This window comes from Apodemus sylvaticus, chromosome 16 (genome assembly GCF_947179515.1).
Source record: "Apodemus sylvaticus chromosome 16, mApoSyl1.1, whole genome shotgun sequence".
Classification (NCBI taxonomy): Eukaryota; Metazoa; Chordata; class Mammalia; order Rodentia; family Muridae; genus Apodemus; species Apodemus sylvaticus.
In genome coordinates, this window is record NC_067487.1 from 15,673,955 (window position 1) to 15,700,952 (window position 26,998).

The window sequence follows — 26,998 nt, forward strand, 5'->3', positions numbered from 1 at the left end:
ACCTAGAGAGAAGTGCTTTGGTGTAGACGTGCTGCTGAGGAGAATTGGAAGCAGAGCAGACAAGTGATCGAGGACACTAAGACAGTCACGCTGTCCTTGACTAAATATGGACTGTAAGAAGAGTGTGACCTCATTTTCTATGTAAGAATGTTTAACTGAAATAGGGCACAAAGGCATGCCAGGTAGGGAGCCCAGGGCCTTAGACAAACCACAGCATGCAGTTGCCACACAGAAGCGCCCACTGAAACTTTATAGTGCAAAAGAACGAACAAGAAACCTCAATATTTGAACTCCGCGGTCACATGCAACAGACAGGCTCAGTACAAGTTCATGTCAAATGAAATATTACGCTGCCATTCTAAGCCATACTTAAACACTTCTATGTTCTTTAGTTGATTTCTTTCCTTTTTTCTTTTAGTGGTAATGGTTGGTGGTCGAGTAGAGGAGTGAACACAGGACCTTTGAGTACTCTATACAATCAGTCTACCACTGAGGTTCATCTCCAGCCCCATAAATATTTTCAACATACTTAGAGAAAATGCTTTTGTCGTCTACAAAACATGACATGCCACCCCCTGGTCTCTCTCAACTGTGTTTAAAAAAAAAAAAACAGTTGGAAAGAGATGCCCAAGTCATTAGAATTTTCTCTTTGTAGTGGAATTAAAGGTACCTCCCTCTCAGGCCCTGCTTTTCAGTTTTTACCAAACCTTAACAACTGGCATGTCTTCCTTTTTAGGAATTGAGACCCAACCTCAGGATGTGGCGTCTGCTTTCTGAGTGCTAGGGTGCTAGGCATGCCCTACAGTACCAGGCCATTTTTACTTTCATAATTAGGAAAATCTCCTCACTACAGAATAGACTGAAGGGGTAAATTGTCTCTCCTACTGTCACTTAGAAACTTAGCTTGGGATTGACATTTGAGGTTTTTGGCATTTTGATGGTGTGCCCAAAGGTTGTCAGATCATGACATCAGACAAACCCACCTACCAGGTCCCTGAAAGACTCAGTGAAGTGACCCTGAATGAAGGAAGAGTCCTTTCCAAGCAAGGCCTCAGTCACACCCTAATACTAACCCTTTCTATCCCTATACTTTTTCTTGGTCTAATGGAAACAAAATATTTCGCAAAGGAATGAAGATATATTTTAGAATGGAAGAACACTTCTTCTGTCTTAGGGTTTTATTGCTGTCAGCAGACACCATGACCACCACAACTCTTATGAGGGAAAACACTGAACTGGAGGCTGGCTTATAGCTCAGAGTTTTAGTCACAGTGGGAAGCATGCTGGCACACAGACAGACATAGTACTGGGGAGGTAGCTGAGAGATTTCCATCTGGATCTGGAAGAGAATGTCACACAGGGCCTGGCTTGAGCATCTGAGACCTCAAAGCCCGCCCCCAGCTACACACTTCCTCCAACAATGCCACACCTCCTCTAACAAGGCCACACCTTCTCTAACAAGGCCACACCTCCTCTAACAAGGCCACACCTCCTCTAACAAGGCCACACCTCCTAATAGTGCCAGTCCTATGAGCCTACAGGGGCCATTTTCATTCTAACCACCACACCTTACTAAGTCTTTTTCTTGGCCCTTTCATTCCTCCCTCCTCCCATTTAAGACACCGGAAAATTTAGGACATCCTTAACTCGGAAACATAACTCTAGGCTTTCTACATTAGGAAAGGCTTTCTTAAGAAACCCTGTGCTGGGCTGGGGACATGGATCGGTAGTATACCATGCACACTGCTTCTCCAGAGGACCATAGTACAGTTCCTAGCACCTACATCAGACGGTAAACTCTACCAAACTCAGCGACTCTTTTAGAGCCATTAGAAATATCTACTTGGCATAGTAACACATAACTGTAGTCTCAGAGCTTAAGAGACTGAGTGAGGATCGAGAGTTGAGGTCAAACCTGGGCTACACAGCGAACTCCTGTTTTTGGTGAGGTGGGAGAAAGGGAAGGACAATCTGGCACTAGGTAGAAAAAAGTTCGTCTTGAAAATGCTGCAACATTCTTTATTCAAGTTGCCCTTAACATTTTAGGCGGTATTAAGTACCTTCCTAACAGTTATTTATTCTATATGACTTGATGTTCTGGCTGGTTTTTATGTCAACTCGACACAAGGTAGAGTCATCTGAGAGGAGGGAACCTCAATTAAGAAAATGCCTCCCTAAGATCGGAAAGAAGGAAAGCCTGCAGGGCATTTTCTTAATTATTGATTGATGTGGGAGGGCCCAGCCCATTGTGGGTGGGGCTATCTCTGTGCTGGAGGGCAGGATCTATTATTAGAAAGCAACCAGAGGGAGCCAAGAGGGGCAAGCCAGTAAGCAGCACCCCTCCTGACTCCAGGTTCCTGTCACAGGTTCCCGACACAGAGTTTCTTCAGTGATGAACTACAATGTGGAAGTATAAGCCAAATAAATAAACCCTTTTCTCCGTGTAACTTGCTCTTGGCCATGGTGTTTCACCACAGCAATAGAAACCTGGACTAAGATACTTGGCGATCCTGGCTCCAAGAAAATCAGAGACTCCCTGTACCTAGTGATCAAACAGATGTTTCGATTGTGTAAAAGAAGCATGCTGTTGAAAATATATCCTGGGGTGGGGGTGGGGAGGGGCATTACAGCTCAGTAGGTAAAGTTCCTGCTAACAAGTCTGGCAGGGGGGACCCATCCAAAGGGGGTTAGGAGAGAAGAGATTCCACAAAGTTGTCCTTTGACTTCCATGTGTGTGCCATGACATGCATTCACACACACACACACACACACACACACACACACACACACACACCTACTAATAAATAAAAGAGCACTCCACTGTTATACTAAAATAAACTAAACCCAAGCATTTTGCTTCTTTACTTAGCAATTTGTGTTGTTATGTAGTAAAGGCTGATTTCAATAATTTTATTAAAAAGGTATTGGCTGTTTCTTATGCTTTCTCCTCAATCAGAGCCTAAGCCAACCTTACTAAAATTAAATATTGCTTCCACTGAATTATCTGAATGAGTCATCTCTTCGGACATGAACTTCTGGGTTACAGTTCCCTTTCCTGGGAGCCGTCTTTCACAATTTTCCTTTATCTATTGGGACTTTCAAGTTCACAGTATGGAGCTGGCCAGATGGCTCCGCTGATAAATGTGTGTGTGTGTGGTGTGGTTTTCTCACTAAATATATAAATGCAATAAAAAATGTAAAGGTACAAAATATGGCAGCAAAGATTAAATTTCAGCCTAGGGCGAGATCTAGAAAGCTAGAACTTATTTCTAAATTTTGAAGAAGTCTGGGGAAAATATCCCTGAACAGCCTTCACTGGGGGAGGCTGATCATCAGAACCTACAAGGCCAAGGTGTGTGGAGACCTGCAGGTCTGCCATTAACTATCTATGTAGTTCTTGGGCATGTGAGTCACCAGGCCGTGACCTCTCACTCATCCCTCAAATACAAAATGCATAAATATAACATGATGTTTTAACTATGTACTTGATAATCAACGAATGTAAGTGATTAATGTTTTAGACTATCAACCAGTAACAATGGGGATAAGAGGATATGTGTGTGTGTGTGTGTGTGTGTGTGTATGATCAAAAGCTGTTTCTGTGAAAAGTGAAAATAGATATTTTCTCATTCTTTGCTATAATGCTTATGTATGATAATTTTTAAATGTGTTTTGTTTATTTGTTTTGTTTGTTTGCTTTTGAGACAGTCATACGGTGTAGCCCTGGCTGACCTAGAACCCTTCCTGTAGACCAGGCTTGCCTTGAACTCACAAAGACTCATCCGCCTCTGCCTCCCTAGTGCTGGGATTAAATCCACACCTAGCTGAAAAACAGGTTTTGTAATTGCCAGAGTACTCCATCGTATTGCCTCCCCAACCGGCTATAAAATGGTAGAGAAGTCCATAATGTTTATGGAGAGAATTAGGGAACGAGAGTAGATGCATAGGGCTCTTAATGAGCACCCTGCATCACGCATGCTCTGAGACTTGCTGTGTGATTACTTTTTGTGAACATCACCCATGGGCAGTGTCCAAACTTTTCAGGGAAACCTAAATTTCCACTCTCAAAGTTCTGCCACAGGCTCTGCATAAATCGCAAACTCGTGTGTATAGTCACAAACAAATCCTACCTACCCAAGAAACACTTGAATGACTTTCCTCGTGTTTTTGTTCTTGACAAGTCCTAGGTTTAAAAGCCAATGAGATGTTTCAGTAATCTTCTATTTCTTAATCATCTCCAACGCATATGAATCGGATACCTCATTTTCCTGTGCTCCCACATCAACTCTTCACCTGCCCATATGAATCATTCCCTACAGAGAGGTAGATTACATCTGCCCACCCAGTGACTGTCTAAAACTCCTCACTCCCGCCTCCATCCCCAAACACACTGAGCCCCATAATGAATAAAAGAGCATTTATCCCACTGCTTTGAAAGGTTAAAAAAAAATCCAGTCCATTTGCAAAAGTAGGTCTATCTTACCCTTTTGAAAAAGGTACAGGCCCTATCCCCAAATCTTCTCCCCGGGGCCTGAGGATAGAACTGCCAACTGCCTGGGAGCCCTGCAAAAGGGTACCAGTGCCTCACCGCCGCTGGAGAGCCTGCAGCACCAGACTGGCAATGACGCCACATGGAGATAGCATGAAAAAGAAAGGACAGCAGGCAGCCCCAGAAATGTGCTCCCGTCCAAGGGAGTGGGTGGGAGGAGGAGGAGGGGGAGGAGGAGGAAGAGAGAGAGAGACAGAGAGAGAGAGAGAGAGAGAGAGAGAGAGAGAGAGAGAATGAGAGAGAGAATATCCTAAAGTAGAGCTAGTCAGTGGTCCGCTACGCAAGGTACCTTCTGGACACCCCTAATCCTTACCTAGGCTACAAGGAAAGATGTAAATTTGGAAGTATGTGGGAAATCAACTTGGAGACATTGTAAGAGAAATTCTCCCACCATCACTACCATCACCGACCCCTGTGCAAGTGAAAAGCCAGCACTAAATGCTACTAGAAACTACATGGAGTTCTGGGCCCGAGGTTTACATAATCACAAATTACATAATGCTCATCCCGAGCACGAAACCCCCTTCTATAGGTGAAGTTCCCCCACCATCCCGTCGCTTGCCATTTTCCAAAGAACGCTGGAAAAGTCTCCAATATCTGCGGAGGGAGGGGATGGGGTGCTGCAAAAGTCACCCTCGGCAAACTGCAAAGCCACGTCAAATGGTTCAGGGTAAAGGGGGCTCGGAGCAGGTGACTCCCGTCCTCCCGCATCCCCCGGAGCCCGGCATCCTGGACCGAGGCTGGGCGAGCGAGGCGCACCGGGCGCGGCCGGGCTTACCTGCTCCCCGAAGTCGATGGCTATGTTGGTGATGCCGAGGGGCACCAGGAACCGGATCAGGGGCCAGTAGTGCGTGAGCGCCGGGAATTTCACCATAGTCCCCGCCGTGGGCTGACCCCACACTCATCTGCCGCCGCTAGGGCACTGTGCTGGGAGGCGCGCGGAGCGCAGCGCGGGGACGGAGGCCGCGGCCGGCGGGGCCTGGGGCGGCGGCTGCTCGCGGCGGCGGCGGCGGCGGCGGCGTCCTCTCCAAGCGCGGCTGCTCTAGCAGGAGAGCCGCGAGCTCAAGTCCATCCCCGCTGCCCTCCCACACAACAAAGATCTGCCGGGGAGAAGGAGAAGAGGGACAGGGACGGCGGCGGCGGCGGCGACGGCAGCAGAGGCTTCTGCTGACAGCGGCTCCATTATAAGCTCTCTGGGCCCGGAAATAAATAAATAACCGCGCGCACGAGGCGCCTCCGCCGCCGCCGCCGCCGCCGCGCGGAGGAAATCAGGGGCGGGCGGAGGCGCGACACCGCTGGCGACCCGGGAGGGGGCCGGCCCGGCGCCGCCTCCCCGCTCCGCTGCGCGCGACCCGGCCGCGGGGGGCGCTGCGCTCGCACAGGCCGTTGCCGTCCGCGCCCGCGGGGGACCCGGGCGCCGCCTGGGCTGGGCGCGCGGAGCAGGGAGGCGGTCGGGCGGGCGGAGACTCCCGGCCCTACGCTGGGCGACCCGACACCGACCACCCCACGCCGTCCCCGGAGCGTCCGGGAAGGCCGTGTGAGCGCCGTCCCCAGAGTAGAGCTCCGGGTACAACCGAGCTGGAAAGGCCCCAGCGTCCAGGCGGCCTCGAGGCGAGCTGGGAGCTGCTGTAGGGTGACTGGGATACGGCAGCATCAGAGGGAGAGAAGGATGGTTTCCCAGAAGGAGCATCTCTCCTGACGGAGATCTGTGGCCCCTGGGGTTCCTGGGGGTGAAAATAACACCGCGTGGCAGGGACTGACTGTCTGCCCTGGTCTAGGGTTCTGGGATGCTCCATACCGGTCTCCAGCTTTTGCTAGTAATGTGCTACTATTTACCTATTTCAAAGCCAACCGGTAAATCTGCTTTTAAATTAGAAAGGAAAAAAAAAAAAAAGAAAGAAAAAATCTGCTCAGCTGTGTTATAATATGCCCCCAGTGATTTCCTGATAAATCAGTTGTTGAACTGAGACTTTTACCTAAAACTGAACAGCTTGACAAAGCCAGTATCAGCCAGTGTCCCAATGTAGTGTATGTAAAAAAAGGGTCCAAGGCAGTGACACAGTGACAGAAGCATTCGCAGCGGGGCGGGGCTGGCCTCCACGAGATGTATACAGTCACAAAAACTCAGCTCGGAGCAGGTCCTGTGCCTGCTTTGTCTCTCTTTTCTTGCCGTAATTTCTTCCATTAATATTTATTTTTAATTTTTTTATGTGTATGGGCATTTTTTTGTCTGCATACATGTCTGTGCAGCCATCATGTACTTGCCCACTACCACAAGGAGGGCATGGATCTTCTCAGAAATTACAGAACTTTGTGAACTGCTATGTGGGTGGTGGAAGGGAACCAGGGTCCTCAAACTCTGGTCTTGCCCTCTTGAAATGATTAATTTCTGAACAAGGGGTCTTGGGTTTTCATTCTGTAGGAGTTGAGACAGACGTTTTGTTCAACTTGCATCTTCTTACGCGTCTTTTAAAATAAGCATTATGAATTAAACTTATGGATTACTTAAACCGGTCAAGCATTTTGTCCTGAGAAATGAGCCCATTCCCTTTTATTATCTCTATAAGGCTCATGTTAATACTGTATTTGAAGGTAATCAGAGGCAGGAGGATTGCTGTAAGTTCCAGGCCAGTCTCGGCTACATGATGAATTCTTAGCCTGCTAGGACTCTGTAGGGAGACTGCTTTTGAACAACTAATTAAATACATAAATAAGTAAATAAATAAGAGCTTGAGATGTTAACTTTCTGGTGCAGATTTTTCCAACTGCATCACAATTATTAAATATTTCCATATTTGATGCCTTTTATCCTGTTCAGTTCTACGCACTCTGATTGAGGCCCCTAAAAAGTAGTAAACCAGTTTACCCGCAGTTCCGTTGTAACCCCAAATTACATCACCTATAATTAAAACAAAACTTTGGTAATTGTTCATTGCGTTTGATATGTCAAACAGTTACCCTTAAAAGAGCTTTTCCAGCAAAACAGGAAGTTCTTGCGTACAGGGCTCTCTCCCTGGGAGCAATCCCTGAAAGGCGTGCTTCTGTGTAGTCAGTTATTAAGTTAACCATACCAAAAAAAAAAAAAAAAAAGACAAAACCCAGACCGTGTTATTTAAAGGAATCCACGGAGAAAGACTTCTGTTCTAAAGCAAATATAGTCTGGTGGTTTACCCATTCTGTTAGTCTAGCTTTTCGTAAGCTCGTTTCAATTAAAGTGATCTAATTGTGCTGACCCTTGCCTGGCATGTGAATTGATGAGGTCCTGGATCAATGTTCCTGAGGGCCAGCTTGCTCTCACTGGTCTCTGGACTAGGGCTGCCGCACCTCAGCTGCTACAGAGGCCAGATGCACACTCTCGGTCTGAAGGGGATGGTGAGAAAAATCAGTCAAAGGCCATTTATCCTTGAGTATTTTTAAAATCTATCCTTAATGAGTGAGTTGGCATTGTCTTTGACTAAAGACAAGAATACCTTTTTAGACTTTTATGTGAATACAAATTCAAGCCACACCAGGGAAACTTACAGGGGGAATGGAATGTTTCATTGTTTTTGTTGTTGTTGTTGTTGTTGTTGTTTGTTTTGTTTTTCACTAAAGAATCACAATCAGGGGTTGAGAAATGGCTCAGCAGGGCTGACTCTGGAAGAGGACTCCATTTTGGATCCCAGCCACCAAGTCTGATGCTGTCCACTGCCTGCATCTTCCACTTCCCAGGATCCAGAGCCCTCTTTAGGCCTCTGCAGATACAGAGCTCCTCCCCCAACACATACACACTCATGAGCTCACAACCCCCTTAATTAAAAAGAAAATAAATATTTAAAAATAGAATCACAACCAGATAACAGATTTAAAAAGGAGGCCCTGCCCCTCCCTTCTTGTAAACATAGTTGTTGTGTCCTCAACAACGCGACACGTAAGCCCCAAATGTAAGTGACGGTGGTACGTAAGAAGTTCTCTGAACTATGCAGAAACTGAAATATCCCAGCGCTAATTCTGTCAGATCTAGAAGTTATATTCGGAAAGGCACAGCTGCTTTATTCTCTATTTATAAAGTCTTAGATTTGATGACTTTTAGCCCACCGTTGTTACAAGGTTTACAGATACTACACTGGTCATATAACAGAGAAAAAGGTCCTTATAAAAAGAGACTGAATGCTCAGTGGTTAACAGTGGCTGCATTTGCATGGCCGTGAGTATGAGCAAGCACTGTTTCCCTTTTCCATTCTCCTGTCTTTAACAACGCGAGCGTGTATAAATCTATAAAGAGAAAATGGGTTGTTTTTTTTTTAAAGGTATGAAGGTTTGAGAGAGAATGTTCCCATATGACCAGGTTTTTGAACTCTTGGTCCCTTGTTGGTGGTGCTGTCTGGAGCGGAGGGGTGTGGGGGGTCCCCCCTCCACTTCCTGTTCTCCACTTCCTGTTCTCTCTCCCCTGGTTGCCATTCACAATCAGGTTTCTCAGCTTCTCACTCAGCCACCATGATGGCCTGCTGCAATGCCGTCCCGTCCCATCACGGTAGGCTGGCAGCCTCTGAAACCGTGAGTCCAAATAAACTCTTCCTTCTCTAAGTTACCTAGGCCATGGTATTTTATAACAACAGAAAAGCAACTAATACAAAAGATACATGGAAAACATTGGTAAGCAAGACAGCATTGCTCTCAGAGAGTAAGAAACTAGTTATTCTTCAAAAAAAATAGTTTCATAAATGGCTAGTGATGTTATTCTATTGCATAATGTTATTGTTAGGCCCACATATATATATATATATATATATATATATATATATATATATATATATATATATATATATATAATGTGTCATATAAAATATGCAATATGTAATTGTAATATACAATATATATGTATATATAATATATTTATATATATTATATATATATATGTATCCATAGTCTCACTATGCAGTTTTGACTGGCTTCATACTCATGATCCTCTGGTCTCCCAAGTGCTGTGACTACCGTCTGTAGTACCCATATGTAGTACCAATAAAATAAAAATAAGCATAATGAGTTAAACTTATGTATTACTTAAAACGGTCAAGTATTAAGTAATTGTTAGTAGAAAAAATTAATTGTTATGGAAACGTTAGTGCAGAAGAGTAAATGCCGCATACACGTCTGATTTGCCTTTTTTTTTTCTGAATTAATCTTAAATTTTGTAAGCTCAAATTGTCCCCCAAAACATTTGCTGCAAATAACAGACTAAAATACCATGCTTAAGACTGATTATCCAGTTTGGGGCCTATGTGACTGAGCACCCTTTCCTTGAGGGGTCCGGTGACATCAGACTGGGATGACAGCAATGAAGACGTCTGGCAGCAGATGCCGTGCGGACTTGTATGCGGAGTGACCGATGAAGACGGCCATCACGGCTATGTGGTGCCCGGTGTTTAGCATAACCAAATTAGCAGTTTGCGCTGATGGAAGACTTAGTCCCAGAGATTGATGCCTCGTATTCAAATGAGTCATATGCCCCCCTAAAATTAGAGTAGACCAGACATACATTCGAGTCTTAGAGCTTTGCAGCTGGGCCTGGTGCCAATTTGCTACGCAGCTGATTTCAAACAGGAAGAAGTGGCAGTTTCTATAGACTGCGTTCACATAAGCATCCATCCGCCTACCGATGAAGGTTACTGCCCCGGTCTTAGTGTCCAGAGACAAAAGAGAGAATGTTTGCTTCTTCCCAGCTGGAAATTTTACATATGACATCCTTGTGTTTTTCCAGCCCACAGCCTGATAATTAACCTGAGGGAATGACCAAAATTAGGTTTTGTGCTCCCAGCGTGTGCCAGTAGTTGGAGGCAGGAGGTGAGTGGCAAATTATCCCAAATTGAAATTTGCAGCAGATAAGCCAGAAGTAGCTAATTTAAGCCTGATAAGTTACAGTTCTCACTTTTAATCACTTCTTTAATAATATATTTAAGGGACCACACGGATGCCTCAAATTGTTGTACTATTAAAAGGCATCGGGATGGTTTCTCCCTACAGATATGAAGTGATCTGAAGCAGAATTTGTTAAATGAAAAAACAAGATGCAAAAGTATAAAATGGCAGGCTTTTGGGTGCCAGAAAGAATGTGTGTGTGTGTGTGTGTGTGTGTGTGTGTGTGTGTGAGAGAGAGAGAGAGAGAGAGAGAGATAGCAATGACTGTGGAAGTATTTACATGCTTTTATTTGCAAATTGATGTTGGCAGAAAAACCCAAGATTCATTAAATGTGTGAGGGAAGAAAGAGACCAGGGTAGAATGGATGGAAGAAAGGGTTCTCTAAATGCACCTTATTGTCGTCTGATTCAGGCTTTGGAAACCTTCCAGTCTTATACATTGAAGAACCTGAAACCAAAGGGGGGAAAAAAAAACAGATACAAGGCAGTCACCCACATTTTCCTCTCCTTTATCCCCTTCTCCAGTCAGAGGAGAGGATTTAGGGTAATCAAAACTCAGTTATATACTTAAATGGCTTTTGGGATTTTTTTTTTTTTCTCTATAGTTGTTAAACAGTAAAACATTTGGAGAGACTCCTGCTAGGTTAATTATGCAGCCAGTAGGCTTTGTGTATTGGTAACTATTAACTCACTCCTGCTTTTAACAATGGTATGAAGACAAAAGTCAGTGTGGGTAGAGTTCATTGTTTTGTTCAAAGATGTCTGTTAGGATTCTGTCTAAGCTCCACCCCATAGTTACCTGGCAACAGCCAGGTATGCCCCTCCCCACCATTACCTGGCAATAGCCAGGTAGGCCTGGCCCACTATAAAAGGGGATGCGCAGCCCCTCCTCCCTCTCTTACTTCTCTTATTCTCACACTCTCCTACCCTATCTCTAGTCCCGTCTTGGGGGCTCTCCTCCCCTGTCCCCCTCTCTCCATGTGGTCATGGCCGGCCTCTGCTTCTCTACTCTCTCCTCCCTTTCTCTGCCTCTACTACCCCTTAACTCCCCTCTCCATGCCCTGAATAAACTCTATTCTATACTATACCTGGGTGTGTGTCTGGTCCCTCAGGGGGAAGGGACGCCTTGGCATGGGTCTGCTGAGGGACCCCCTTCCCCCACACGGCCCTAGAACATATTCTCACAATGCTTTCTCTTTTTATGATCACAACAATGTCACCACCAACACAATGACTTTGAGAATTTTGCAAGGGAGGTACAGTTAGCTGGTCAGTTGCCAGTTTTCTCATCTGGAGAGATGTAAAACATTTCTGTAAAATTCACATTTCTGTAAAGCAGGGGCTTCTGGGATTCCTTCTGGTTCCACAGACCCCAGCTCTGGCAGTTCTTTATGAACTGAACTGGACAGAGATGTACCATTGAGATAGATGTGCAGTTACTTCTTACTCAGTGTCCTCTCTTTAGTCACCTTGAGCATTTCACTGACCACATAATTTAAAATGAAGATATTTAATGATGTTTATGTTTGAGATCATGCTGTCTATCCAGGCCTTATTGTTTTTTTTTTAAGTTCTTTGATAGTGGCATGACTTTTATACAGATTTCTTATGTAACTCACTTCGATAGTCTTCTATTTTGTATTTGATAAAGAGAGCTGCTTTAGTCCCTGTTTCTAGTGCATAATTCTGCACAAAATATTCCATTCTCCAATATGGGACTTAATTGCAGTAATTCTTCAAGCGTCTCCTACTTCTTCCCCTTGCCCTAAAATAATAATAGAAATGAACACATTTGGGTTTGAAGTGGGTCTTCCTTAAATTATTCCATGCTTAATCTCTGGTGTAACAAAGTATTGTCTTTTCTATCACATGGTTAATGCTAATCAGGCTTCATAGTCTTGTGATAACACAGAGAAAGACTCCCCAGTTTCCCCAGTTTCCAAGACTTTATTCTTTTTTTTTTTTTTTTTTTTTTTTTAAGGTAGAGTTTCTCTGTGTAGCCCTGGCTGTCCTGGAACTCACTCTGTAGACCAGGCTGGCCTTGAACTCAGAAATCTGCCTGCCTCTGCCTCCCAAGTGCTGGGATTAAAGGCATGTGCCACCACTGCAGGCTCCAAGACTTTATTTTTAGGAAACAGGAAGACAAACACGGGCCCTTTGGCTCGGCGCTGCATTTCAGCCTGATCTACTTTCCCTCTTTAGAGCTACCAGTTCTCTGAGAGTAATGTCAGTTCATTGGATGAGTGATGTCAGTCTGCAGCAGACTGTGTCCCTTGTGTACCTCACAGTTAACCTCTATATCCCTAAACTTTACCAGAGAGCTTTTTCATACTTGAAATTATTCCTGATTTCAATGCGTCATTTCCCTACTAATTTCACGATTTTGTTCATGTCTAAATAGACGGTAATGGTGCTAATGAAATCACTCTTTTGTGGATCAGTTAACCTTGTTGTAGTTCACGTAGCAGCATTTTTTGTGTGTCTACTGTATGCTAGGCATAGTATAAGGTGCTGGTATATTTTTTTATTAGATATTTTCTTAATTTACATTTCAAATGTTATCCCATTTCCTGGTTTCCCCTCCAAAAACAGCCTATCCCATCCCTCCTTCCCCTGCTCACCAACCCACCCACTCCCTCTTCCCTGTCCTGGCATTCCCCTACACTGGGGCATCGAGCCTTCTCAGGACCAAGGGCCTTTCCTCTCATTGATGTCCAACAAGGTCATCCTCTGCTTGGATGCTGGGTATATTATGGTACTGGACAAACACAGTTCCTTCCAGAAGGGGAAAAAGTGAATGATGACTCTTTGATTATTTCAATACTCAGTGATAGTTTTAGTCAATGCAATTGGACATGCGAAAGAAATAAAAGGTACACATTTATTGGGGGAAGGGACCCATAATTCTTGAACCAGACAAATACCCCTAATGCCAGCTCTTGGGAGGCCGAGGTAGTAGGTTATGCAGTGAGAACATGCTATAAAACAAATACCTGGTTCTATATTTGCAGATAATAAGATAATTTACACAGAAAGTTCCCAAACTTGCAAAAGGAAGCTGTTGGACTAATATTTGCACTTACTGAAGTGATAGGCTACAACAGCATCATATCAATCCTCAGAATAATCCTACGAAAACCACACTATGGCTCTGTATGTGTAGGCTGAGGCATTGATACAAAGGGAAACCAAACACAAATCATCGAAAGTGTGATAAGGGGTGTGCAGCAAAGCAATACCCCAAGCGTGGTATTCACGACTTGATTTGCCAGGGTTCTGAAGCTTCACATACTTGAAATGGAGAGTTTCAGTCCTCCCCTGCCATTTGTTACTCCGACTCTAGAAAGGGTTCATTCCAGGGAACTGCATTTTTACAAGAATGCCAGAAGATTTCGAGGCTGGGCATTCAGGAAACTGAATACACAGGCTGTATATTTCTGTGTGCATGCAGGAATTCTTCTTTGTCCACAGATGAACCACCTCAAGGCTCTCAGCGAATGCCTGAAATCTCATTTAGCACCAATCATACACACATACCCTTGATAACACTTCATTGTAAATTAGCTAGAGGAAGAAATTAGCAGGGCCTAATTGGGGAACGGGCGGAGGGAAGAGGGCTTATGGGACCTATGGGGAGGGGGGAACCAGGAAAGGGGAAATCAGTTGGAATGTAAACAAAGAATATAGAAAATTAAAAAACAGAGATTAAAAAAAAGAAATTAGCAATAACAAAGTAAAAATCATTGAAAGAATATACTGTGATAAAAGTAATATGAACGTGGCACCTCTCTCTAAATATTTTCTCCCCTTTGGTGAGGTAACAGTTCCAATGGGTAGCCCAGGGTAGCCTCAAAGTTGCTATGCAGTCCAGGTTGACCTTGTTTTGAGATGATATTTTTTTTTTCTAACCACTTAAGTTTTTTTCTCTATATTCTTTGTTTACATTCCAAATAGTTTTCCCTTTCCCGGTTCCCCCCTCCCATAAGTCCCACTTCTCTGTCCTGATAATCCCCTACATTGCTGTATGAAGCCTTTTCAGGACCAGGGCCCTCTCCTTCCTTCTTCTTGGGAATGATTTGATATGTGAATTGGGTCTGATGTGTGAATGTGATGATATTTTCCAGTTCCAGCCATTTGCCTAAGAATTTCATGGGTTCATTGTTTTTAATTGCTGAGTAGTAGTCCACTGTGTAAATATACCACATTTTCTGTATCCATTCCTCCATAGAGGGACATCTGGGTTCTTTCCAGCTTCTGGCTATTATAAATAAGGCTGCTATGAACATAGTGGAGCATGTGTCCTTATTGCATGCCGGGAATCCTCTGGGTATACGCCCAGGAGTGGTATAGCAGGGTCCTCCGGAAGTATCATTCCCAGTTTTCTAAGGAACTGCCAGACTGATTTCCAGAGTGGTAGTACCAGCTTGCAATCCCACTAGCAGTGGAGGAGTGTTCCTCTTTCTCCATAGCTTTGCCAACACCTGCTGTCTCCTGAGTTTTTAACCTTAGCCATTCTGACTGGTGTGAGGTGATAATCTTATAACTAAGCCCAACTCGCCCCAAACTTAAGCTCTCTCTGCTTCTGCCTCTGGAGTGCTTCTGGGATTGCAAGCCCCTGCCACTGCAGCAAACTTCCAAATAGTTCAGTCACCGCAGGTGTAGTGAGATGCTGGGATAGGTTAGAGGGGCTGGCAGCATCCACTGCTGAGAGGGGAAGAGGTATCATAAGAGGCTGTTCCCTTTGTGAAGCCCACAGCAGATCTTAAGAGTCAAATCTGTGGAGAGGACCCTCAGGGAGGTTCTGCAGCCTGACAGCTGCACAGGCTCGGTGAGAGTTGCCGGGGTGAGGGGGGTGCAAGCCGCGCCTGCGCTGTAAGTCCAGCGCTCGATGATGGCACTCTGGAGAGCACGAGAGCACGTGGGTAACAAGTAAAGGTTCACTGAGACTTGGGAGAGATGGGAGGGCAAAACTATTCACTTCCCATTTTATTGTTATCATTGACGTAACTCGTGGATTATTTTCCCCAGGAAGACTGCTGTTCACGCTGCATGCGCGAGTACATGCAATCCTTGCAGGTCCCCATGGTGGGGATTATTTATCACGCCCATTCCACAGATAAGGAAACTGAGAGATCCAGAGGTTAGAGGCAAGCCCCCATGTCTTACTACTCGACGGGAATTACTTCATGAAGGCGGCTACGCTTTGTTTTCATTCGCTTCAGACTGCATTGTGCTGCAGTCTTAGGAGAAGAGACAGTTGAAGTCAGAATGTGCCAACGCTGCGGGCGGGCATCACCGGCCCCAGCCGGAACAGTGATGCGGTGGCACAGGCAGCTTTCACAATGACTGCAATGCCCCCTTCTCTCCAGTGCTACATCGCTGGCGCTGGATTCTTTGGTTTGGTTTGGGTGTTTCCTTTTTATCCTTGTTAGCACTAGGTGTCCACTTGACTTAGCCTAGAATCCCCTGAAAAAGGAATCACAATGTAAACATCTTTTTCAGGTTAGTCTGTGGGCATGACCTGTGGGGAATTGTCTTCTTGTCTTTACTGATGTAAGAGGGTCCAGTCCGCAGTGACTGGCTCTAGTTGTTGTGCTGGCGGTCCTGGGTTGTATAGCCAAGCTAGCTAAACTGAACAAGAGAGCAAGCCACCACGCAGTGTTCCTTTGTGATGTCTGCTTTAAGTTTCTGCTTCAGTTTTTGCTCTGATGTCCCTCAAAGATGAGCCTTGGCCTGGAGGTGTAAGTAAATAAATCCTTTCTTCTCCCTAATCTGCTTTCAAGTAGTTTTTTGTTTTTTGTTTTGTTTTTCTTTTCCAAAGCAACACAAAGGAAACTAGAACATTTGGGTCTTTGTTTCTTTTTAAGACAGGGTCTCCTGTAACCCAGGCTGGCCTTGAACTTACCTTATAGCCAAAGATGACCTTGCTAGAACACCTTCCTTGTGTTGAGAGTTGGGATTACACCACACTCAGCCTCCAGTGTCTGTCTTTATTTTGTTGTTGTCCTTGGTTTATTTGGAGACAAGATCTCACTATGTAGCTCTGGCTATCCTGGGACTCACTGGGTAAACCAGGCTGGTCTTGAACTCACAGGGATCTGCCTGCCTCTGCCTCTGCTGCCTCCTGCCTCCTGCCTCCTGCCCTTGCCTCTGCCTCCTCTGCTGCTCTTGCCCCTGCCTCTGCCCCTGCCCCTGCCCCTGCCTCCTCTGCCTCCTCTGCCTCCTCTGCCCCTGCCCATGCCTCTGCCCCTGCCTCTGCCTCTGCCTCCCCTGCCCCTGCCCTGCCTCTGCCCTGCCTCTGCCTCCCCTGTCCCTGCCTCTGCCCCTGCCCCTGCCCCCGCCCCGGCCCCTGCCCCTGCCTCTGCCTCCCCTGCCCCTGCCCCTGCCTCTCAAGTGCTCAGTTTAATGGCCCACACCATCCTGCCATGTATTCTTTACAGCAATTGTGTTCAGTCCCCGACTACACGAAGGTATCTTTCTTGGTTCTTTTGCCACCATGTCAGAGAAATCAGTTTAAATAGTTGGCTAGGGTATGAATACAAGTTGCCTCTCCTGATACTCGAGTGAGTATTAAATCCCCATTGTGAAAATAAAAAGATGAAAAGTTTAGACCAGCTTTGGTGTTTATAGATGATGCTTTTGATAAGTGATGAGGGTTAGGTAAGATCATTAGTTTTGTCCTCCCTGGAATCCTTGTGTGCTCCCTCCCTTTTGCAATGATGTGCCCTGTGGCCATCTTGGGACTCTGTTACCATAAGACCTTAACCAGACCTAGGTCCTCAATCTTGGACCAGAACTACGAACCAAAATCAATCTCTTTTCTTTATAGGACACCTAGCCTCAAGCATGTCAGTACAGAAATAGAAGTCAGATTTACAGGCTGGCTAAAGGAAAAAGAGGTTGATTATGAAGATATAAGCATATATTGGGGAACCCACCAAAAAAAAAATGGCCTTCAAAGGCAAGGGACCAGAGCCAGGTAACATAATATGGCTAGGACTCTTTCTGCATTCCTAATCACTATTTATCCTTCCCCTCCTCGCCTCCTCCCCTTCCTCTGCTGCCTCCTCCTCTTCGTTTCCGCTCCATCCCGCTATCTTCTACATATCTGGTCCAGATCATGGGCACACAGTGACAATGCCTGTTTCATAGTGTCCTTAGGCCTCTTTTGCTACTATGTCTACATTTGAACAGAGGTGCCTCTGAGTAGCTCAGCTTGGGGATGAGGCAGGGGGTGGGGTCATGTTGTCCACAGTGACTCCTGGGTACCCTTGAGGAGCATAGCTGGTGTAACTCTCAGCTGGTGTGTCATACATGGCACCTTCCTCTTTGGCTTTGTAGCACTATCTACGCACATTGTACCATACATAGATTTTCAAAGGTACTCTACCTAAGAAGGCCTGACTTTTCTACTTACGACTGAATACTCCACACTCTGCTAATAAAAGACAGCCCAAGGTCATACATCCAGTCTCTCAGCAACATTCAGATCCTAACACCAGGGTGCACATACAATCTTCCATATATGATATGCCCTGTGGCCATCACATTCCAAATGTCTATATGGACATTTTCCATATAGGGAAACAGTAACTCTTTGATCCTACTAATTGATATTCTTTGGTTGTAGGAATGAGCAAATAGATATATTTGGAACATATAATTAGATGATTATAAAAATCACTTCACTGAAATGATAGTGGAATTAATTTTAATGTATCTTCTTTAGCCAAATATCTCAAGATTTTATTATCACAGTTACTAAATACGCAAATATCAATGAGATGCTTTGCATTTTGTTTTCCTATTAGTGTTCAAAGTCTCGTGTGTATACACATGTGCCTGGTTCTCTTTCTATATGTAGTTGGTTGGTCTTAAGCTGTGTTAGCCGTGTTTTAAGTTGTAGTAGATGGACCCCATTAGGATCACTCATTTTGTGGAGAGGAGTGCCCAGAGAAGAAGACGCCCTATGCTCAGTTGTCTGGTTCTCTGAGCCTAGTGTGGGCTGCTCAGAAGCATGCTGGGAAGGTCAACTGTCTGGTCCCAGGAGACCCTGGCTAATTCAGAAGAATCTTTCTGTGGTAGTTGCAAAGAAGAGGAGGGAGTGGTCTGGTAGGGTGAAGTTCTTGGACCCTACTACCTTTTGCTAGGATGTAGAAACACAGGAGAGTGCCCACAGTTAGTTGGTGGGTCGCCATGCTTGTCCATGCAATTGCAAATTGTAGAAATAAGTTTCAAGTCTCTGATCCTAAAGCCAGTTGTCTGCACTGCTAGTCCCCCTGGCTCCCTGGGGGTTGACGATGTGCATCGCTGCAGGCTACAGACTGGGATCACCATTAGACAGGACTTCAGGTAGAGCTGGCTCAGGAAGGCAGTTCCTGAGTAGACTGAGGTAGAGGCAACACGAGGGCCTTGGGTGAGGACAGGGCCAGGGTTGAGGTAGGCTAGGAGTTGGGAAAAACAAGGGTGAGATTACATGGCCACCTTAAAGCCCCAGGAAGAGCCTTCAGGTGTGGTCAGACCTGAGGTGGCTGCTACGGCTGGGCTGCTTGCAGGGAGACTTGTTTTGGATGGAGATGAAGTGCCAAGCTGTTTGCTTTTCAGTGAAATGCCCCACCCAAGAATGTTCCAGTCATCCCTCTAAAGACTCAGCCCCTCCAGAGAGGGTCTGGTTTCCCTGAGTCAGTAATTCAGTCTCCTACTGTCTAAGGACTCTGCCAATTTGTCTCCAAAAGTGTTTTGCCCTTTGAGCAGACGGAGTTGGGACTAGTCCCTCTGGTCCCTGGTGTAGGAACTTTCCAGATCTTTCCCAGCACTGGGGCCACAGGTAGGTACTGGCTTTGAACTAGACAGTTACCAGATCTGTTTGCACTCACAGGTACCCGCGAGCTCGCTGAGGGCCCACCAGCCCTTATCTGCAGTGTTTGGTCACCTACATGTCCAGAGAACTGACTGCTGACAGCCCCAACCAGGAGCTAACAAAAGGCGTCTTGCGCTCACTCATGTGAGACTCTGCTAAGGACTTTAATGTGTGTTTGCCAGATGTGTTGAGGATGGGCTGTCCTGATGTTCTTGCTCAGATCATGTGGGGAGAAAAAGGGTAAATCACTCACTAGTTGAGTTCTAGTCCAGTTTCTGTTGCCTTCTCAGAGTTTACCTAACTTTCTCCCTCAAAAGTTTACACACTAAAGCTTATATAATCTCCAATGAATAAAGTATTTTTAAAAGTTTATTTATTTTATGTATGTGAGTACTCTCTCTGCATATACACTGCACACCAGAAGATCTCATTATAGATGGTTGTGAGCCATCATGTGGTTGCTAGGAATTAAATGCAGGACCTCTGAAAGAGCAGCCAGTGCTCTTAACTGCTGCGCCATCTCTCCAGCCCTGATACAATAATCTTCAAAAGTATGGTTTAATCTGTTTTCTAAAAATTAGTAATGAAAAAGAAAAGGAAACCGCTCAGCTCAAGAATGGCTGTGCATGGCTGTAAGGTCAGCTGAGATGGGAAACTCACAAATTTGAAATCATCCTGGGCCTCCGTGGGGGTTTGAGGTTAGCCAAGGCTAAAGAGCAAAGCCCTGCCTTAAAAGGGAGAGAGAGAGAGAGAGAGAGAGAGAGAGAGAGAGAGAGAGAGAGAGAAAGAGAGAGAGAGAGAGACAGAGAGAGAGAGACAGAGACAGAGACAGAGACAGAGACAGAGACAGAGAGACAGAGACAGAGAGGGAGGGAATGGAGGCTGTAGCTTCATTGTGGGGTACTCACTGTCCTCACCTCCTATACATCAGCTTCTACTTTCTATCCTCACTATAGCTCCCGCCCACCAAAGAAGAAAAGCTGCGTTTCAGCATCTGGGAGGTATTAAATTCACTTCTTGCCTGTATATAAAAACCACAGGGCACTTTTGAAGTTATTTTTCTGAGGCAGGGTCTCATGTAGCTCTGCAGATGAAGACGTTAAACTCCCGATTCTTCTGCTCTACCTCCTGTGTGCTTGGATTACAAGCATGCATCCCACACCCAACCCAATGTATACAGTGCTAGGGATGGGACTTGGGGCTACGTGCGTGCTAGACAAGCATTGCACCGACTGACCTACATCCCTAGCCCAGAGTGGTGGCTTTGGGATGCTCTCTGACATGATGAGAGGTTTGTGGATCATAAGAGGGAGGGAGGAAGTGCAGGTGATAACTTGGTGTTTGGCCTCAGCTGAAACTAAGGGGTTCATTTCTCAGTCTGGGTGGCAGAGAAGAAGCTCCCAAGTAGGTCCATAAATGGAGACCAAGAACTTGAGGGGTTGTGTCAGCTTTAGGGTGCTCTCTAGACTCCAGGAGAGGATGTGAGGGAAAGCGTTGTGTGGATCTAGTGTTTGGAAGCTGAGAGAGAAAGAGGGCTGAGCTTTGATGTTGGGGCCTTCAGCAGGAGGGTGATGAGGTGGTCATAAGGGAAAGAGAGGTTTAAGGTCTAAGAACCAAACGCTCTTCCCCAAAGGGCTCATGGGAAGAGGGACAGGTGCTCCTGGGAGTTCAGGGAGATGGGAGGAAAAAAAATTTTCTTTTAAGCCAGTTTTATTTATATGCTTGACTGGCCTTGAACTCTCAATCCCCCCCTCATCAGCCTCCCCAGTGCTGGGACTGCACTTGTGTACGGCTCTTCCTGGCTTAGGGGATGGTTACTTCGACAGCAAATGGAGAAGGTAGCTAAGAACACCAAGGAGCCAAAGAGGCATGGACGGAGAACTGACCGCACTGTGGACTTCAAAACTTCAGGCAGCCGACAAGACCATGATTCTTGTCTTAGAAATGAGGAAGCTAGGCTCAAAAAGGTTGAGTGACTTGCCCAGATGGGAATCAGTGTTTGGGAAGTTCCTCAAAGAATTAAAAACATATGACCCTCCATGCCAGCAGTGGCTAAAGTCAGCGACGGAGAGACCTCAGCACTCTGGTGTTCTCTGCAGCTCTGACAGAAGGAAGCCACCATCCATCAACCGATGGCTGGCTAAAGAGAATGTGTCTATATGGAATGCGACATAGGAGTCAACCTTTTACGAGGACATGGGTGAACCCAGGGTACGTTATATTAAATAAGCCAGTCACAGAAAAACACCTTGTGGTGCCACTCGACTGTGGAGTGTAAAAACGTTAATTATAGAATCGGGGAAAAAATGGCAGGAGTGTTGCTGTGTCCAAGGGCATCATAAAATTTCAGCTAGAAAGAGGAAGGTGTTCAAAAGCTATGTAGCAGGTGAGCTGACTAATTAGGTAAAGCACCCATTGTCCATTGCTTGCTGCGTAAGCCTCAGCTTCCCTCAGCAACTAGAGAGCATCAGAACGGACTCCCAAGTTAGTCCTCCGACCTCCACGATGTTACCATGGTGCACCCTCACACGTGCTTTCTATACATATACAGATGATATTTACAAAGATATGTTTTAGAGCCAAGCATGGTGCTACCTACTTATGATCCCAATACCTTGAGTGTAAGTAACTCAAAGCCAGAGACCCTACCCCCAAATCTATTACACACCATGGGGACTACAGTTAATGTTTTATGTCCCAAAAGCGATAACACAATGTTCTCACCACTGAAGATAAATGTGATCTACTGCACACATTATATAAGCTGATTTAACATTCTGCAGTATAATCATATATTAAAACGTTGTGTTACCTACAATAAAAATACATAATTACCTTAATCATTTGACAGGGTTTTTTTTTTTTCTTTTATTATTTTTAAGACGTGGTCTTACGTAGCAAAGGTTGGAATTGACTCTTGAACTTCCGCTGGGGTTAGTAGTATTTGACACACATCCAGCCAACACAGTTTTCCTTTTGATTTTAGGGACAGAGACTTGAGGCTGGCTTGGAACTCACTATATGTGTTAGTCTTATATTAGTGATAATTCTCCTGCCTCAGCTTCTTCAGTACTGGGATTATAGATAAACTGCGCTATGCCTGGCCCTGGCCCCAAACATAGAACTTAAAACACTATAAAAATTTTTATTTATGTTTATATGTGTGTGTCTACTTGTTGGTGTACATACTACATACCACATACATACTACATACTCCATGCATGAAGGTGCCCATGGAGGCTAGAAGGGGTCATCAAATCCTTTGAAGGTGGCTGTGAACCTTTGTTTGGAATCTGGGAGTCAAACCTGGGTTCTGTGTGAGAGTAGCAAGTGTTCTTAACCACTGAGCCATCTCCCTGGCTCCTTGAAAACAGGGCTTTCCAACTTCTAAGCAAGTGCTCTACCGCCCGACTCCGTGCCACCTGCCACCAGGAACCTTGCTTGAGTCCTAGTGTCAAATGATGTGGTCAGAACTCAAACTCAGGTTCTCTGGCCCCTGAGACCACTGCCCTCACAGTGACACCCCGATGCCCAGTTTGTGAGTTCAGGGCCCCTTATTCCAACGACTGTGTAAACTGTGGCCAGGGCTTCCGTGAAGAAGGCTCGATCTGGAGGATTGCAGAGCGGTGCGGAATGGTCTTAGAGTCACTTAAAATGAGACCGGGGAGAGAATACGTGCATCGTGCATCGTTAAGCAGTGGCTTTTTTTCCCCCACTCAGATTCTATTTTAGCTCAAGATTGCTTGAAAAGCTTCCTATTAGCATGAGAGAGGGAAACGGCTCAAAATAAAAGTGTTTCTTCCAAAGACGGCAGGGTAGGATCCGAGCCGCTCACACAGACTCCAGGCAGCGATGCAGATGGTGGGTGAAATCTAAGCTCTTTGTGTTTTTTTCCTTCTCCCTCTCTCTCTTTCAGGCTTATTACACATTTTTTGAAAAACACTAATCAGAATACTCTCGGGTTAACATAAATAACCCTAAGCCCCGCAACATGGTATCGAGTCCTCGGGAAAACTATTTGAACTGAGAGGCTTTTTCTTCCTGGAGAACAAAGGAGCTAAGGGGCTTCCCTACTACATAGATATTATTTTCAGGCTGTGTGTTCTTAAAATTACTCAATATTCTGAACATAGATTTTCAAATCTGGAGTTTTCAGACCAAACTCAAGTGGGTTTAGAATAAGTTGTATACGATATTAGTACAGATAAAGGCAATGGGTTTGCATGCTTGGCTCAGGAAGTGGCAAATAGGAGGTGTGGCCTTGTTGGAGTGGGTGTGGCCCTGTTGGTGTGGGTGTGTTACTGTGAGAATGGTCTTAAGATATCCTGGCTGCCTGGAAGCCAGTATTCTACTAGCAGCCTTCAAATGAAGATGTAGAACTCAGTCAGCTCCTCCTGCACTATGTCTGTCTGTGGACGCTGCCATGTTCCCCCCTTGATGATAATGGACTGAACCTCTGAATCTGTAAGCCAGCTCCAATTAAATGTTATCCTTACAAGAGATGCCTTGGCCATGGTGTCTGTTCACAGCAGTAAAACCCTAACTAAGACATAAAGGGTTTTTTCTTTTTTGGTCATGCATAAAACATGAAAGGCTGTTCATTTCAGTTTAAATTTATTTCATCAGGGTCCATACCAACTAACCGAAAATTCAGTGGTTTATACCAGATGGAATTTATTCTGTCACAGTTTGGGAGATCTGAAGTATAAAGTGATGGCCACACACACTCTGAGGGCTTTAGCAGAGACGCTACCCTTTCTCTTTCAACCTGATGCGGCTAGAGGTCTTCCTAGTGTTGGCCGCCGAGGCCAGCTCTGCTTGTCTTCACACACCTTTGGCTAGATCTCTGCTAAGTCATCCCTCCCATTCTCTGGAAAGGACACTGTGATGAAATTCAGGGAGCATGCTAAATCCAGGAAGAACTTGTCTCCAGACCACTAGCTTCATGGTCTGCAAGCATTCCTTTTAAAAAATAATGACCACAGCTGGATGTTGTGGCTCATGCCTTTAATCCCAGCATTCGGGAGGAGAGGCAGGAGGATCTTTGTGAGTTCAAAGTCAGCTTGGTCTATATCTTGAACTTTGGGACAGCTAGGATGACACAGAGATACCCGGCACTATCTGGTAAATAAAGTAAATTAGAAAATAATGATCACATTCACTGAGTACTGAAGATGCAGCTTGGGGGGTCACCACCCATTCCACCATACAACATCCTAGCCGGAAGTAGAGAGAAAGAATTGGGGCTTTCGGCTAGACTTCCTCAGATGCTCACTATGATGGTTTGTATATGCCCAGCCCAGGGAGTGGTAGGATTAGAAGGTGTGGCCCTGTTGGAGTAGGCGTGTCACTGTGGATGTGGGCTTTAAGACCCTCATCCTAGCTGCCTGGAAGCCAGTATTCTGCTAGCAGCCTTGAAATGAAGGTGTAGAACTCACAGCTCCTCCTGCACCATGCCTGCCTGGATGCTGCCCTGATCCCACCTTGATGATAATGGACTGAACCTCTGAACCTGTAAGCCAGCCCCAATTAAATAAGAGTTGACTTGATTCATATTGTTGTTCCTCCTATGGAGCTGCAAACCCCTTCAGCTCCTTGGGTCCTTTCTCTAGGTCCTCCATTGGGGACCCTGTGCTCAGTCCATTGGTTGGCTGTGAGCATCCACTTCTGTATTTATCAGGCTCTGGTAGAGCCTCTCAGGATACAGCTATATCAGGCTCCTGTCAGCAAGCACTTGTTGACATCCACCAACCAGTACCCCCAGAGCTCCCAGAGACTAAACCACCAACCAAATAGTACACATGGAGGGATCTATGGCTCCAGCTGAATGTATAGCAGAGGATGGCCTTGTTGGACATCAAAGGGAGGAGAGGCTCTTGGTCCTATGAAGGCTTGATGCCCCAGTGTAGGGGAATGCCAGGACAGGGAAGAGAGAGTGGGTGGGTAGGTGAGCAGGGGGAGTGGGGATGCATTAGGTGGTTTTCTGAGGGGAAATGAGGAAAGGGGATAACATTTGAAATGTAAATAAAATATCTAATAAAAAAAAACCAGTTGCCTTGGTCAAGGTGTGTGTTCACAGCAGTAAGACCCTAAGACACATACACAGACACACGCACACATCCTTGTCTGTGCACACGCTTACCTTTTCAAGCATAAAGGCTGAGCATCCCTAATCCAAAGCTTGGCAGCAGAAGTGTTATAATTTGGTATTTTCTGGGGTTTATAGAAAACTACATGGATTTTACTGGTTGCACATTTCTGACCACCAAAACTGAAATGTTCCTAAAACTCAAAATTGCTCTTTGGTGCAGGGCCTCAAGTCCAGAGAGCATAAGGTATCATTGAGTTCCACACCTAACCCTGTAGGACCCACCTCAGTTTCTCACTTTTTTCTTCTCCCTCCCCTTCCCTCTCCCCCTCTCTCCCCTTCCATCCCCTCCCCCTCTCCTTCCACCTTCTCCCTTCCCTTCCCCCCTCTAGTTTCCCCCTCCCCTCTCCTCCTCTCCTTCCACCTTCTCCCCCCTCCACTTCCCCCTCCCCTCTCCCCTCTCCCCTCCCTCCTCCTCTCCCCTCCCCCCTCCCCTGCCCCTCTCCCCTCCCCTCCCCCTCAGACAGGGGCTTGCTATGTACGTCTGTCTTAGTCTCCTAAATACTGGGACTCTAGGTGTAGTCACCATGCTTGACCCCACAATTTAAAACCTAACAAACAAACAAACAAGCCAAAAAACAAAACAAACAAACAAAAAAACCTAAAAAAAACCCTGGACCTCGTGTAGCTCAGGCTAGCTTTAAGCTAACTCACTCACTGAGTGATGCTGGCCATGAACTCCCTCTTGATCCTCTTGCTTCTACCTCACAAATGCTGGGATTTCAGGGGTGTTACCATGTTCACCTCAGAATTAGAAACTTTTTGAGCACTATGTTATCATCCCTGTGTCTAGAAAGTTTCAGAAAGCTGAAGTGATAGCTCAGTTCACAAGTGCCTGTTGGACAAACATAAGGACCCAAATTTGGTCCCCCAGAATCCACACAAAGAATCTAGTCATAGGCAAGGATGTGGAGCAAGGGGAACACTCCTCCACTGCTACTGGGAGGACAAATTCATACAAACACTCTGGAAATCCATTTGGCGGTTTCTCAGAAAATTTGCAAATAGTTCAACTTTAAGACCCAGCTATACAACTCCTGGGCATATACCCAAAAGATGCTCCACCATCCCACAAGGACACTTGTTCAAGTATGTTCATAGCAGCTTTATTCATAATAGCCAGGAACAGAAAACAACCCAGATGTCCCTCAACTGAAGAACAGAGAAAAAATGTGGTTCATCTACACAATGGAATACTACTCAGCTAATAAAAATAAGGACGTCATGAATTTTGCAGGCAAATGGATGGATCTTGAGAATATCATCCTGAGTGACGTAATCCAGACCCAAAAGGGCATGCATGGTATGTACTACCCACTGGTAAGTGGATACTAGTATAAAGTACAGGATACCCACAGAGCCAAAGAAGCCAAATAACAAGGAGGGGTCAAAGGATGATTGATGGTCGAATCTTTCTCAGAAGGCGAAATAAAATAGATATTACAGGTAGAGGGAGAGGGGACAAGGAGGGGAGTGGAGTATGGGGGATCATGTGTAGGGAGGGGGAGCAGGGGAGAGAGAATAGAAATCGGCAGTAGGGGAG

General features: G+C 45.6%; 1 protein-coding gene across 1 annotated transcript in view; it reads right to left on the reverse strand.

The window, feature by feature from the left end:
* Nucleotides 1–5,812, reverse strand: part of Ankh (ANKH inorganic pyrophosphate transport regulator) — a 123,736-nt gene extending 117,924 nt beyond the window's left edge. The window contains exon 1 of the mRNA XM_052159803.1: nucleotides 5,328–5,812. Within this exon, the coding sequence (XP_052015763.1) occupies nucleotides 5,328–5,423 (96 nt within the window). The 5' untranslated portion in view covers nucleotides 5,424–5,812. The remainder of the gene's footprint in view (nucleotides 1–5,327) is intronic.
* Between the last annotated feature and the right edge of the window lie 21,186 nt (nucleotides 5,813–26,998).